Genomic DNA, 15,761 nt, shown 5'->3' with positions numbered 1-15,761 from the left:
AGTCTTAAATAGCACGGGGACATTTTTAGGAAAAAGACAAAAAAACATTGTATGGGTCAAAATTATAGATTTTTCTTTTATGCCCAAAATCATTAAGATATTAAGCAATGATCATGTTCCATGAAGATATTTTGTGAATTTCCTACCTCATTTTTTGTCTCTGATTAACAACTTCAAAGGCAATTTTCTCAATATTTAGATTTTTTTTGCAGCCTCAGATTCGTGAGTTTTAAACGGTTGTATCCCAGCCAGACATTTACCTATTCGAACAACTCATACATCAATAGAAAGCTTATTTATTCAGCTTCCCGATTATGTAAAAATCTAAATTTTACCCATAAGACTGGTTTTGTTGTCAAAAAGTCATCCATTTATCCTTTAGAATCTAATGTTATATAACTTTACTCGAGCTGCACAAAAAAGGCGTTTAAATTAACTTTCAATAAGAGAAACAGAAGTACATAAAGTAAACATGAGGAGTTTGTTCATTACTGTACATTTTCTTTATTTTAATTTTGTCGTTAGCACGGTTCTAGAAATGCAGCGGGGAGAGAGATAGAGAGAGAGAGAGAGAGAGAGAGAGAGAGAGATGAAGCTTCCTCACAGGTGATAAAGGCTGACACTACAGGAAATAAGTGACAAGACAATTGCAGCATTTAAACGCGTAAATACATTTCTACAAATATCCCATCAGAGAAGAATGACACTATATGCTACTTAAAATAATTCACGCGCCCTCAGAACATCACAAGATCATCCTGAATGTTATATAAATACATATCGCCTGTGGTGTGGCATCACATCTGGCCCCGCCGGGTGACGCATGGCCCATTAAGCCATGACCGCAACCAGAAAGTTCAGATTCTATTCATGACATGCACATAGCCAAGCAAAGTATGCCTTATAATAAAGCAAGCTCGACCTGAACTGATATGACCGTTAATAATTAATAGTGAGCAATTAGGAACGTTAATAACATGTTGTTCAGAGTTCTTAACTTCATCTTAAAAGTTTGACCTTTTTTGATAAAAAGTAATGAACTCCGTGTTGCACAACGACACAAACAACACCCCCCCCTCTTCCACCGGACTTCTCTGTGCTGGATTTTACATATATTAAATACCACAACCTTCTCCCAATGCATCAGACACACACACACTCACACACGTTTCAGTCATTTACAAGGCAACAAAACAATTGTTTTGACATAAGCAGACCACCACACACCGTGGTCTCTCTCTCTCTGACATGAATGATGATGATCAGTTTGGAGGAAGAGGTTTAGTCCAATGGCGCTTCTCACAGCGTGTCTCACTGGAAGGTTCTGTGGTGCCAGAGGAGGGTGTCCAGTGGTGTCGATGTATGCAGCTTTTTGTATTTGTCGGTAAGCTGTGTAGGTGTTTGTTTGTGTGCGCATGCGAGTTAAAAAGCCAGCTAGGGTCCCTCTGCACTAAGAGAGTGCTATAGTTCTGAATGAAGATTGCAGAGCTACATGCCCTGCTCTCCCACATCTGTAGACTGGTCGCTTCCACCAGAGCCGCTCTGAGCTCGCTTTATGTACAAGTTCAACAGTTTTAGCTGGGAAGAAAGAGAGAAAGAGTGTGTCACAGCTTACTCTATTAATGCTTTTCTTTAAGACATTCATTGGTCGGTCTCTCCAAGATGACACCCATAAAACGCTTTCCTGAATAATGTGATGCCGTTTCTTATTTACTGCATAAAACATGTATTCGATGAAAGAGCTGAAAATCGTCTGTAAAAGAAAACATCTCACCTTGCTGCCAGACAGCTGGCTAAGGTGAGGCTTCAAATCCTCTCCAATGACGGAATAGATGGCCACAAGGCAAAATACGCATGCTTTTCGTACACTGCTCTCAGAGTTATCATAACCCTGCGAAAGAATAGCAAAGAAATGAATTACAAGAGCACAGTGACAATCTTTGTCAGGACCTGTTAGCCCTATAACATCAATGATTAAAAACAATCACAGTATAAATATAAGCAATTAGTTTAAGAAAGATTTTTACATTGTATTTGGCTTTATATGAACACAATACAGTCATTACCTGTAAGAGTCCAGGGACTACTTCAGGAAGCATTTGATGTAGACCATCTTTGGGCAGCCGGTCGATGACTTTGGTTAGCATCTTGATGGCAGCCAGGTTAATTGGGTAGTCGGCCGATTGGATGATGGGGCACAACACCTTGATGCACTGATCGGGACTTATTGAATTGGCCAACATAGATGCCGACTCTTCTGCAGCCCGGACCACCTGAAACAGAGCCAAAAATACATTTTCTAAGGTGTATACAAAAGCACTCCAAGTTTCTATTCTAAGGCGATCTTGTGCATGCCTGTGACATTTGTTTAATCCCGACCTCTTTGTGAGGGTCTTTATGTGCTTCCAGGGTCTTCATAATGGTGAGTTCGGCATAATTTTTAAAGCGCCATGGCTGTCTGCTAAGGATCTCCTTCAACACCCGCAGTGCTAATGCCCGGATGACATGCTAAAAAAAAAAAAAGAGTAACAAATGTAAGTGATGTAACTCGGACTTGTATCGGATTTGTACGTGGTGCATGCATACCTCGCTGTCCCCGAGGGTTTCCAGGAGCAAAAGGAGGATGGTTTTGAAGTGCTCGTCCCAAACATGCAGTTGTGTTTCTCTGATCAGACGCATTAGCTCACAAAGCGCCGCTTTCCTCTCCTCCACTCGCTCGCTGTGGTTTGAGAGCTCCTTCAGAAGCTCAGCCACCATCTCAGACTGGTCCACACCACTGTCTGTTAACAACATCAACAGAAAACAAATCAGACCCACACAGGCTTATTTGAACAACATTAAAGGGGTGATATGAAACACTTAATGCAAATATTTGTAACATATTCTTGTAAACTTGTAACAAACCAAAGACAGAAAAACACTGATTCGCCCCATATGACCCCTTTGACTTTTTTAAGTACATTGCTTTTGTTCTGATATGTTATTTTAAGAAACATTGTCTTACCATCTGTGAGCGATTCTGAATCTTGGTCAGCTTCTTTCAGGCTCTTATTAAAAGGGGAGGAGCTAAAAGAGTCAGAGTAGCTGACTGGCTGGTAATCTCTTGTTGGGCGGGGACTAGAGGAGAGCAGTGGCATCGTATTTAACAGAGAGGTTTTGTTATCCAGTGCCGTCCTACCAGTGTCTGTAGTTTCAACACCTCCCTGCACACATTCACAATACATTACCACCATAGCAACATGCCTCAATTTTTAGGTTCATCATAAAAAAAACACATGACACACAGTATTAATATAGTGTAAATTTGACACAATGCTTTTGGACCTCAAAAGACTATAGGAAGAAGACAGATAACATGGTTCACAATCAAAAGCACACACTTTGAAAAAGAAACACTAGAACATTTCTAACCTCTTCTCCACCGTCTCCATCTCTTTTTCGTGGTGGCTCTGTCATGTCCTCTTGGCTGCGGACGCTGAAGTTTTGGATGGCCTGACTGACTCCTCTCAGAGAGCTGTAGATCTCTTCAGAGTTCATGTTCTCTGTATCGTAATCAAATGCACTGTGCACACATACAAAATGAAATATAGTCATGTTGGGGTTGTGAGAAAAAGTAATTTAAGGTTTATCAAAAGTTTTTCTGAGCCTATGGCATAAAAGTTAAGTACCTTGGTGAAGGTGTGTTTTGTGATGTGTTGGTAGGGGAGGTTAAGGGGCTTGACCAGCTGGCTGGTGATCTAGGGGTGTGTCGGGTGAGAGGGCTTCCAATCTGAGCCTAGAAAAACGAAACAAACAAACGACCACAAACTTCAGTGTTTCCAGCGGCCTTAAAAATGTATTATATATTACTATAAAGATTTATATTATAAACTAAACCAGAATTCACAAACAAACTGCAAAAATGGGTGTTAAATTATGGCTGTTTTAAGACATGATACAGTATATCGTCAGTATTACCTGGGCTGTGTTGCCGGTGTTTCGCAGGTGGTTCTGTAATAATTTGGTGGCTCCGTCCTGAAAGGTTTTAGGTAATGCTGCTAGCAGCATTGTGAACTCTGGTGTGTTTAACTGGAACAGTGAAATCAACACAGACTGTGCTGCCTGAAAATAAAGCATATCATTAAAATGTAAAACCAGTCAATACCACCAGCAAAAATTTACATATAATTACACTGAAAGATCTCGGTGTAAAATGTGAAAACACCATGAATCAGTTAGGGCAGAGTATCTGTTTAGCATCAACACTTTGGGAGGTTTAAGGTTTTGTAGACCTTTCAAAGCAAAGACATAAACATTCAAAATAATTTCCATGTAAGCATGTGTATGTTTCTCGTATCTTGTACCTTTCTGACATCAGAGCTCTTTGGCTCAGTGGTCCATGTAATGATACGTGACACCGCCAATCTGGTTTCACTGGAGTTGACAAAATCTTGTGGCTCCATCTGTAGTGTCAGTGTTTCTATGTACTTCAAAATGGCCACCTTCACCTGAAACATTATCCTCATGTTACAACTCTGCAGCAAAATGATCTGCCAACTAAGGCATAAAATACCATCTAAGACACCAGCAGCATTAAAGGTGTGCTCACCCTCAGATTGTTCCCAACCTGTATACATTTCTTTGTTTTGCTAAACACAGAGGAAGTTATTTGGAATGAAATCTGTTTTGTTTTTGACATTCTTCCTTTGTGTTCAGCAGAACAAACAAATGAATACAGGTTGTGAGCTACCATGAGGTTGAGAAAATAATGGCAGAATTTTCATTTTTTGGTGAACTATCCCTTTAATTACTCCTTTACAGCACATACACAAAACACACTTTTACCTCAACACACAACTGTCCACCAGGTAAACATTTTCACATACAAACCATTCAGCGGTCCCAAACCATCAAAACAGTTATCCACCAGTTACAGGCAAACATGACATCACACATTCATAGCCATTCTTCAAATTCGTCAAATGAAGCAAGACAGCAGGGGGAGGTTGGAATGAGCATGGCGGGTGTGACTGGGCTCATAATGCTTTTCCAATATGCAGGGTATATAAAGTATCTCACAGAAGTGAGTACACCCCTAACATTTTTGTAAATATTTTATTATATCTTTTCATGTGACAACATTGAAGTGAGTGTACAGCTTTTTTAACAGTGTAAATTGGCTGTCCCCTCAAAATAGGTCAACATACATCCATTATTGTCTAAACCGCTGGGGACAAAAGTGAGTACAACCCTAAGCGAAAATGTCCAATTTGGGCTTAAAGTGTCAATATTTTGTGTGGCCACCATTATTTTCCATCACTGCCTTAACCCTCTTGGGCATGGAGTTCACCAGAGCTTCACAGGTTGCCACTGGAGTCCTATAAAGGTATTCACCTTTACCCTCAGCTACTTTGGCAAGGCAGTGGTTTTTGTACTCCTCACCTGGTTCCCCCACACACACTTGACACCATCTGAACCAAATAAGTTTATCTTGGTCTCATCAGACGACAGGACATGGTTTCAGTAATCCATGTCCTTAGTCTGCTTGCCGTCAGCAAACTGTTTGCGGGCTTTCTTGATCATCATCTTTAGAAGAGGCTTCCATCTGGGACGACCAATTTGATGCAGTGTGCGGCGTATGGTCTGAGCACTGACAGGCTGACCCCCACCCCTTCAACTTCTGCAGCAATGCTGGCAGCACTCATATGTCTATTTCACAAAGACAACCTCTGGATATGACACTGAGCATGTGCACTCAACTTCTTAGGTCGACCATGGCGAGGCCTGTTCTGAGTGGAACCTGTTCTGTTAAACCTGTAAAACCACAATAATGGCTGTGTGTCGAATTATTTTGAGGGGACAGCAAACTTACACTGTAAGACAAGATGTACACTCACTACTTTACATTGTAGCAAAGTGTCATTTCTTCAGTGTTGTCACACAAGATAAAATGTGAGGGGTCTTCTTTGAGATACTGTATGTTGTCAGGAGACTATTTATTGCTCATTTATTGGAAAACTGAGTTAACTACAAAGTTTGCTCCTAAAGTTTTAAATGAGACAATTACAATAGTCTAGGGTAGTGGGGGCTGCGCGTAACAGAATTGTTTCCCCTGTGTCTCACTGACCTGTACTGCTTGGTGCCACACTTGGATATTTTCCTCCAGTGTGCAAGCATGTCGTCGCTTTCTGAGGGGAAACAATTCTATAGCCCCGCCCCCGTACCAGCAACAGCGCCTTTTCCCCGGCTTCAGAGAGAGAGAGGGAAAGCACATAAATGAAAGAAAGCCCCAGACAGGGAGAAAGAAGGGTAGGGAGGAACAGGAGAGGATGCAGCTATAAGTAATACTGCTGCAATGTTGAAAGTAAGGTAGATAGAAAAGATGATGATGGGTGATGTGCATGTGTGCGTATGACAAATTTGGTTTTGGGACCAGGAATGGGCTCGGAGACTCTAATGTAAAGCAAAATCTTTGGGGGATGCACAACATTTTTGTAACGTCAACCTGAGTGTACTGACTCAACTAAACCCTACGTATTAAACCAATGATCTCAAGTCTGATTTACACTCTATCATACAGACAGTGCGAGAAAAACACTCACACAAACAACACAACAAATTGCACTTACCTTCAAGTTGGGTGTTTGTGTTTGGTCAACTGTGAATCTCATAAGGATGGTAAACTGTAGATCATTAGGGAAAGATTCTCTGAAGATGACATAAGAGGAAAATACTCAGTGTCAACACCTGCATCAAACACAATTTGATATCGGAGTATAACAGAGACACCGGCCTCCAGTTGTTCCATCTCACACACCTTGAGACATCTAGGGCTTTCTGTACTTTGGCTTGTACTGAGCCGAGCAGGTCTGCCCCCATTTTCTTCAGCAGTTGAGTGAGTAACACAAAGAGCCAGTCCTGGAGATCCTCTTTATGAACCGCAATGAAGTCCACCAGTGTCTCCAAAAACATGCTAAACACCTGTGCAGAAAATTCATCAGCAGGAGACATTAGAAAACAAAAGAACACCTCAACAAGCAAGCAGTTTAAAAGATTCATGCATGCATCTTCTTCAATTTGAGAACATTAATGGTTTGCATTTGTTAGATATGGTTGCAGCATATATTAATGTTGAAATGTTTGTTTTTTTATCTCCCAACAGAAAAATAACCAAGTTGAACCAATAACATCCCCCACCTTCATCCAAAACTGACTGGAAATACAAGCTTTAAAACACGAACAACTTGCATTCAATTTGAGATGTATAAAACACAGGTGCGAATCGCCGTCAATAGCATCCAAGCTCGAAAAAACTAACAATAGAAATAAAGGAAAAGGGTAAATAAGGCTTTCTACTACCCCCTAAAAATTTCAGAAATATCTTGATGATTTGTTATTTAAATATCTCATATAAATACGAGTGAATCAAATTGCTGACATTTTGTGATTGAGCCAGCAGCTAATCATGGGAGATGATACAGGTGCTACTAGTTATTTACCTACTAGGAAATCTTTTGTTATGTTTATAACAGAGAAATTGTTTAGATAAACTTGATTATTAACAAAGGAACATATTAATAGCGGGATCAAGAGCATCATTGTCATTTGTTAGACATTAAGATTTTAATCAAATATTGCCGTTACTGATTAGTATATTAGTAATGAAAAGTAACTGAAGCCCTGTTAGCATTCAATACCAAACATAGTCAAAAACTGAACTAATGGTTTTTAACAGGGTACGCAAATTCAGTTTCTGTGCAGCGGTAAGACAGAAAAAAATCAAGCGGTCAAAAGCAAAAACCAAAATAACGATTTGCATAAAAGTTAACCAAACTTACTCTCTACAGTTCCGTCAGAAGGTAAAGCATGAAAGAAAACAAACAAACTGGTGAATTTCTATAAAACCATAAAAAAGACAATAAATACTCACTGCAAACCATTTGTTGAACATCAACATTAATGATAAATACACCATAATTATATTCTTCAAACCTTTCCACTGCTAATAAAAAATAACCCTATTGAAAAAATGAAATGAATAATAGGTACAATGACCCTTCATAAAAAAACTCTAAAACAAAATAAGAAAGAATGAAACGTATGAAACGTTTACAAAATGTTGCAATACACATTCAATATGACCGGTAATCACACCCAGGGGTTTCCCAGACCCCTGAAGAGCTGTAGAATGTGATAGTGTTGGACAGTTTGAGACTGAATGAGTGTTGTACCTTAAAGGAGGCAGAACTGATACTGGATTCTGCCGTGCCGAAGCCTCTGGAATCACGCTGCAAATCAGAAACAGGGGCGGGCCATAAGCCCAGCAAATCAGATAAATTGGGCGGAGCTACGGATTACCCGACAAAATAGAGAAGAATGCCAGGAGGAAGTTCCAGGAAAACGAGTGAGAGAAAGAGAAACACCTCAAACGTGGGTTAGTCTGTTTGTGTTTGTAGGACTGGGCTGTCGGGCCAATTGTTTTGAGATACTGTCTGAAAAATTATCGCTTTAAGATTTTATGACCACCCCTTATGTTTTACTTTTAGGGTGACAGTCCCAATACGTGTTTGCAGGAGGGGAAAAACAGAGGTAAATAAGGAGGCAGTCTGGGGCGGCGCTGCAGCGGTTGGAAAAAGACGACTGAACCGACTGGCAGCATCAGAATCCTCTCAAATCAAACCATGCTATTAGCCACGGTCCTCAACCCAAGAGTTAGTGCGCACAGCACATGCCTGAGTGTGTGTGTATGTGGCGAGAACGCGGGCTGTGGTGAGGCAGAATCCGATACAGTCAGGCAAGTTTCTGTGATGTAGAGGTTCATGCTGGTTTATGTCCGCAGAAGTGCGTGTATGTGTGTGTGTGTTGGTGAGCTGGAGCGTGTTTGGAAGCGGCATGCGACAGTACCTTGCTGTGCGGGTCAGCAAACATCCTGGTGAAAATTTCACACAACCTTTTCAGCTCAACTCGGCTAGAAGAGAAAAAACAACACATTTGCTTTGAACAGCAATAGGGAACAACTATCCGCCAGTTATTATACAGTTTTTTAGCCTCTGATGAGTTTAAAACAGAAATTAATATATGTCTGTGTGTTTGCATACATTACCTCAGAGTGCGCTGGTTCTTCAGCAACGCCTGCAATCCCATCAGACCTTCTTTCCTCTCAGACCAATTGGCGGAGGCACAGCGATTGAGCACTTCGGCTACATCCTCAGTCTGCCGCATATATGTTGGAATACTGCCGTTCCGGGAGCTGTAAGACCGTTCAGAGCAAGCACTCGATGCATCGCTATTTGCATCATCGTCCGAGTACATCCCATAGGTGTCGTATCTCCGCCGGGCAGGTTTTTTCTGCTTAAAAAACAAGTATTGAAAAATAAAAGTTAATAAGCAATAAATTATAAAAAGAAACATCTTAAAAGGAAATGAAGGAAATTTAAAGGTTAATGCAGAAACAAAGACAAGCGGACAGAAAGCCAAACAAACTAACCTTGCCCCGCATATCTCCTAATAGCTGGCAGCATTGACAAAGATTAAAGCATGATCGAGGAGTTAAACACAGACAATTACACATAATACAATGGTTATGTGATTCTGTTATGTTTGTATTCTGCGCATTTGTTTACTCGGCCACAGCTGAATCACCAAAATGTTAATCATTTACACTATTTTTGACATGAAACTTCAACCTATTGTTGTATTTTTGTTATTCTCATACATAGCTTATGTTTTCCAGTGGTCTTATTTTAAAAAAGGACTGCACATCTAAGATTCTGCAATAAGTGTTGTGGTATACCCGCATGAGGACTATAGATGTTAGTGTGAACGTTAGTTCTTGTGTGTGACTGTATGTTTATTTACCAGAGCATCTGCCAGAGCTTCTTCCACATCTGATCCTGTGTTCAACACTCTCATGGCACTAACTGAGGATGAGAGACGACTGGACTGAGACATACCCAACCCAGAACCTACAACACACATCACACGTCTTACAAACAAGCACATGCACACATGGGACACCTACATGTCAAAATGCAAAAGAAATCGCATGCTTTGAACACATCACTAATATCGACCACCAGACAGAAAACCACACCAGACAATGGAAAATAAAAACATAGGTTACCAACAAAAACAATGATGAAAACCAACACAAATTAATATACAAAATTGCACAAGACAACTCGGGTTAAATTAAGGAGAAAACACAGGTAGGTGCAAAAAAAAAATATTCCACAAATTAATCTACTGGAATTGACAGCAAAAAGCTTCAAACACAAAACAGAATTTTCCTTCATTTTGATCTGGAAGATTTAATTTTCCTCATTTTTCAAACAACCCCTGCTGTTCCTTTTCGCTCAGCTCATATGCTCCATCCTTTCACCCGGTTTCCTTTGTCTTTTAAAGGTGCACTCCATTTTTTGTTTATGTCATTTACTGTATATGTGCCAATCGATATGCTGATCTAATTTTCCATGTAAAGCTGCTTTGAAACAATGCAAGATTGTAAAAGCATCATGCAAAAACAAGAGCTAATGGCACTTTTTATACATGAAGAGTTTGGTTCCAAAATGAGAAAACTCAATTTTTTTATTGCGCTTTACAATTAATATCAATCAAACTGCAGTTTGTTTTGATTCTAAGCCATAATAATTTAAATACAACATGAATTTTGAACATTTAATTTTTTTGTTATTTCATTTAGGAACCATACTCTTTATATATTCTAAGTAACGCAACTAAATGCACCTTTAAAAACATTTTATATACTCCGAGCTTCTTGCTGTCAACGTTCAGTTGTGACTTGACATCTGCAGCTGTTTGCTGAGTATCACCACAGTTGTTAAGATGTTACAGATAATGGGGAAAAAATGGTTGTTATGATGACTAAAAGCATGCATGTCCGATGGCGGCTAAACTGAAAGAGGCAAAAGAATGAAGTGAAACAAATATAACTTGTTTGACAATGACTTTAAACAAAGGCTTCTAAAAAAAGAGGCCCGTGCTGGCAGGGTTAACAGTTCACCTGCTGCCCCGAAGGCATCTGGGGCATGAAGAGCACCAGTTGAACGCGAGTAATGCCGGGATGCTGCAACACACACACACACACACACACACACACACACACACACACACACACACACACAAGAATGCACACAAGCACACATACATATAAATAACCAGGCCAGTGTTAAAGCTCACCAGAGAAACTCCCAATTAGTAATAAAGTGAGAAAGTGCCATCACCAACCACACACATGCCCCACTGTGGCACATACATTCACACACACACTCCAAGTGTCAGTGCTCAAAGGTATGAGTCCAGTTCTGCTTATGTGATATGCGTAACAGCAGAAAGATTGCACTTTGCTAAACAACTCTCCTTTGTACTGAAACTAAGCTATGGATGCACCATACCTAAATTAATAAAACATGATGTTGGCCAGGGATGCATATCAAAAATGTCTTTCTTCATGTTGACCTCAATAAAAATGCATTTGAAATATTTCCTATTTTGTGGTATTACCATTTAAAGCTTTCTTCTCTGGTGTGTTGCATACAAGGAGCATCTAAGATGAAGCTTGTCAGCAGCCATTAGCAATGCTCATAAGAGTGAAATGAGGCAACAAAAAAACAAGGCCAGTAGAACCCTGCTTACTACCCATGCTGAACTATGTGAGGTCATTACAGCCCTGGAAAAACATTCTGAAAGTCAATAAAATGCTAATGTGCCCTAGCAGTGCTGCCGAATCACTGCACACACATTCCCAATTTGGTCCAATGGTTTAAATAAAACTTCTGGTTTCAAATGCCCATTTATAACTTTTCAACACGGCATGATCTGTCATCAAGACCACTGCTGTGTTAAGGCTGATTGGTCCCGGTAGATTAAATGGTTGCCATGGCTACTCACCCAGTGGCGTGAAGGAGCGCACAGGGCTGGTGTCTCTGCTGCTCTCTCGACTGGCCTCGCGACTGCAGCCCTGACTCACGCTAGGACGTGGAATACGACTACCCCTCGCTGACCCACCCCCAAGATAGGGAAACACACCAAGAAAAAAGCATAGAGAAAAAAGATATAGAAGAACAAGAAGGCAAATATTGAGAGGTATCAAAGATTGAAAATGTAGGAGACACAAGAAATGACGAATCGATTACATCAAGGAGTGTTAAGCAAAGAACTGACAAAAGAGATATGTTGCATTTGAAGAAAAAGCAGGGAGCCCAATACCCAACCTTACGGAACCTCACAGACAGTAGGAAGACAGAGGACAAGTGAAGTTAATTTTAGTTCTAACTTTTAAAGGCCATGCATGTATTTGTAACTAAAGCAATAGATTAGACATACATTCACAGGAAAGAAAATACTATTTGCAGGGGTAAGAATTAAATGGAGAACGTTAATACATGGGAGGCGGCAGGACTGGATCTTTGTTCCTAAATTCTGTCTTTAAACCAATGATCGACGTTCATCTGCATTCATGAGATGAACTTCATTCGTTTTTGCAGAGCAGCACCAAGCTGTGGGGTTTAACATCACAGCAGACAAGGGAAGACCCAGTAGGGTTAATGTGACATCGTGTTTTGCTTTCCCAAAGCAGCGTGTTACACGGAACACAGCACAACCTCCAGCATGAAACCCCATTAGGATGACAGCCTCAGCTTAGACAAGCGGATTGATTATCGTAATGGGATGGCTGTGTTGAAGACTGAAAAACATACCTCCTTTCGCTCCATTATAGATGTGGCTGATGTTTGATGGAGCTTTGATTGAAAGAGAACATATACATTTTGGTAAGAACACATTTGAAAAATCCACAATACATTTATGTGAGGGCCAGAAGTATTACAACAATCTAATTAGTAGGGATTCACAGAATATTCGGCCACCGAAAATTTTCGGCCGAAAGACTTCTATCACCGAAACAATACGGCCGAAATGTTGTGATGACACAAACAGATACCGCTCCTTTGATGCATCTGTAGCGGACGTTATTCCTTTAATCGCAGCACTAAAGCGTCTCCTAAATTGCATGCACCCTCAGGACTCTAGAGTGCGACCAATATTCCTTTACGTGTGTGAACCAAAGGTCGCGTAATCCGAAAGATTCTTTGTCATTGACATATTTTTTACCAGTGTCGGAAAAATCTGATGGCCGCCCGTCATTCTGGCAGATTACAATGAGGGCAATTTGTAAACACCCGTTTCCCTTCAGCGGGATATCCTCGTGAAGCTACCTACGTGTCGTTGTCATTTGTACTGACTAGACTGACTAGACATGTGATGCGATTTGGGAAAACCTGTCGGGTGTCGCGCTGGGACGCGGGAAAGACAGTTCACCTATTAAAGTAAACCATATAACATGAAGAATGAATAAGTATTAATACACATTTTCTGCCAGTCCTATGTAAACTATGGCATGCAAAGTTGTTTTATACAATGTACGAGGTGACAGAGCCCCCCATATACAGCACCAGGAGTTATACCCGCTCCACTGCTCACGCGAGCCGGACCGCGATCGCAAAACATACAAGAGATGATCAAAAGTCCAGACACTATGCACATGATAAACAACTTAAAACTTGCTTCACTGCTTATTAGTTGTTGTCCGTAATGTTTCCTCGTGTTGTGATAATGGCAGAGCTCTCGTTATTTAAATGTGCGCTGCACCATTTTCATTACTTTCGTTTTATTCCAACGGTTTTGTACAGTAATTTTATAGACTTCAACACTAGGAAATGTTTTTTTTACTAAATTGTTATTAGAGTAAGTCTCTTACCACTGTATAGTGTTTTTTACTTGTGATATTGGACTGTTGGGCTTTTATTTTCACAACTTAACTTTAAACATGTTTTTCTCCAAATTCCGTTCCTGAACATCATAGCGCTTCAGACGACAGAATAAATTGGTTATTCTATTCTTAGGCTACTTATTTTCAATTTTTCAATTCTTAGTGCATTTGTTGTTATTAAAGTTCTAAAGTTAACATATGGGCTATGGGAGTCTTTGTTTTGATAAACTATTATGTTGAAGGCCTACAGAGAAAATATTGTTGTATCTTTAAGCAGTTGCACTTGATCTGAATGCACTTTCTTGTAGTAGTCCTACAGATAATTTTTTTTTAAATGCACTTGACCAAAATTCACTTTTTTTGTCATGAGAGAACATTTAATTGTACAACTTTTCAGCAGGCCAGTAGACCTGTACATTATTATTTAATATACACATTAGTGGGGTCAAGTTATACATCTTAGTTGAATTTTATTTTATACTGTGCATTGTTGCAATGTGCTAAAAAAATATTTGCATAATTTGTAATTGATTTATTCTTTGAAACTTTACTATTTATGCAATTGCAATGCCTTGATTTTAGTAGTACAACGTAGAAGTAGTAGAAGTTAGTACACAGTCCTAGCCATAAATGCAAGGGTACTAATAATTGGCATAATTTCTTTCGGTGTTTCGGTTTTCGGCCTTGGTTTCCTCTTTTTCGGTTTCGGCCAAGAATTTTCCTTTCGGTGCATCCCTACTAATTAGCACCACCAGCACCTCACGATCCTACAGAGTTGATGTGTAATCTAAATTTTAAACTGATCAGAATATATAGTTCTATTAAGTAGATGAGGACCATCACGAGCACAGAAAGAAGCTGGTGCTCACCAACAGATAGCCGTGTGGGGCTAGAGTCTCGACTGCAGCCTTGACTGCGTGGGATCCGGCTGCGACGGTGAGAGCCCGGAGCTGCGCTGACACGCTGCGCACCTGTACTGAGTGTGCTCAGAGCTGTGCTGGTCAGCACGCGGCCTGGAGAACCAGAGCGAGAACCAGCTGTAAACAAACAGAAAACAGACAAAGAATGTGAGACAAACAGATCATTAGAAAACTTTCTGTGTGCACATCAGTGTTAAGCAAATTTCAGAATTTAGCCATTAGAATGAGAGTAGTGGAATTTACTCGATTGCAATTCGAAGAAATTTAACAAAATGTATATTTATCTATTTATGTCTGATGTGAAGAAAATGTTTAAATCAAAATAACTACTTGAATTTGATTTTTCCATAAAGCACCACCAAATGTATGCCACAACGAAAAGCAATTTTATATTTTAAATTAATTGAATTTACTATATTATTTTTTATAGTTTATAAGCATACATAAACATATTATATATAGTACAAGAAGTAAACTTTAATATTATAAAAAATATTAATAATTGAAAACTGCAAATGTATGAATTTTAAAATATTAATAAGAAGTATTAAATGAATTTTAAAATATTAATAAAAAGTATTTAATCAACCTAAAGGCTCTGGAAAAATCTGAAACATGCTTATAAGTCATCCATAAAAGCATAAAAAAATATAAAAAACCATAACAGTGGTTATATGAATTTCATATTACTTAAATTAACGTACATTTACTTTACCATTCGGCATGTTTCCTACTTTAATTCGAATTCAGAAAAATAATAAGATGAAAATGCTTTTTAAATTCTGAATGTCACACAACCGTGATGCGCACATTCACACAAATTAAACATCACAAACAGACACGTGTCCACGTCAATTCTAAATATCATAACTGACGTAACCCACAACGCTATAATTGCATTTACCTTAATACAGACATCTATAACACACAAAAAAACAACAATCACAGACACACACACATTGTGAAATAAAAGAGCTAGTTTTGTAATACAAATTGTGGCCATCAAATGGGAAGAATGAGGTGTTTACTGTGACCAAGTGAAAATGTTTCTATGACTACAGACTACACAAACA

At 39.5% G+C, this 15,761-nt stretch overlaps 1 protein-coding gene across 35 annotated transcripts in view; it reads right to left on the bottom strand.

Annotated features, from left to right (window-relative positions):
- Nucleotides 1-488: 488 nt before the first annotated feature.
- Nucleotides 489-15,761, bottom strand: part of clasp2 (cytoplasmic linker associated protein 2) — a 37,224-nt gene continuing 21,951 nt past the window's right edge. For 8 of the 35 annotated variants that reach the window (XM_056741617.1, XM_056741621.1, XM_056741619.1 and 5 more), the window contains 21 exons: nt 14,638-14,805; nt 12,699-12,740; nt 11,890-11,997; nt 11,003-11,065; nt 9,838-9,944; nt 9,467-9,490; nt 9,083-9,330; nt 8,884-8,947; nt 8,211-8,267; nt 6,797-6,960; nt 6,609-6,687; nt 4,344-4,487; nt 3,958-4,101; nt 3,669-3,775; nt 3,412-3,562; nt 3,005-3,203; nt 2,587-2,780; nt 2,380-2,508; nt 2,067-2,273; nt 1,775-1,891; nt 489-1,578 (listed from right to left, as the gene is read on the bottom strand). In XM_056741617.1, the coding sequence (XP_056597595.1) occupies nt 1,489-1,578; nt 1,775-1,891; nt 2,067-2,273; nt 2,380-2,508; nt 2,587-2,780; nt 3,005-3,203; nt 3,412-3,562; nt 3,669-3,775; nt 3,958-4,101; nt 4,344-4,487; nt 6,609-6,687; nt 6,797-6,960; nt 8,211-8,267; nt 8,884-8,947; nt 9,083-9,330; nt 9,467-9,490; nt 9,838-9,944; nt 11,003-11,065; nt 11,890-11,997; nt 12,699-12,740; nt 14,638-14,805 (2,606 nt within the window). In that variant the 3' untranslated portion in view covers nt 489-1,488. The remainder of the gene's footprint in view (nt 1,579-1,774; nt 1,892-2,066; nt 2,274-2,379; nt 2,509-2,586; nt 2,781-3,004; nt 3,204-3,411; nt 3,563-3,668; nt 3,776-3,957; nt 4,102-4,343; nt 4,488-6,608; nt 6,688-6,796; nt 6,961-8,210; nt 8,268-8,883; nt 8,948-9,082; nt 9,331-9,466; nt 9,491-9,837; nt 9,945-11,002; nt 11,066-11,889; nt 11,998-12,698; nt 12,741-14,637; nt 14,806-15,761) is intronic. The other 27 variants (XM_056741636.1, XM_056741649.1, XM_056741648.1 and 24 more) reach the window with 17 other exon arrangements.

Source organism: Triplophysa dalaica, chromosome 25 (assembly GCF_015846415.1).
Source record: "Triplophysa dalaica isolate WHDGS20190420 chromosome 25, ASM1584641v1, whole genome shotgun sequence".
In the NCBI taxonomy this organism is placed as follows: domain Eukaryota; kingdom Metazoa; phylum Chordata; class Actinopteri; order Cypriniformes; family Nemacheilidae; genus Triplophysa; species Triplophysa dalaica.
Note: the sequence above shows the minus strand (reverse complement) of the source record. Positions and strands in the feature narration are given on the sequence as shown.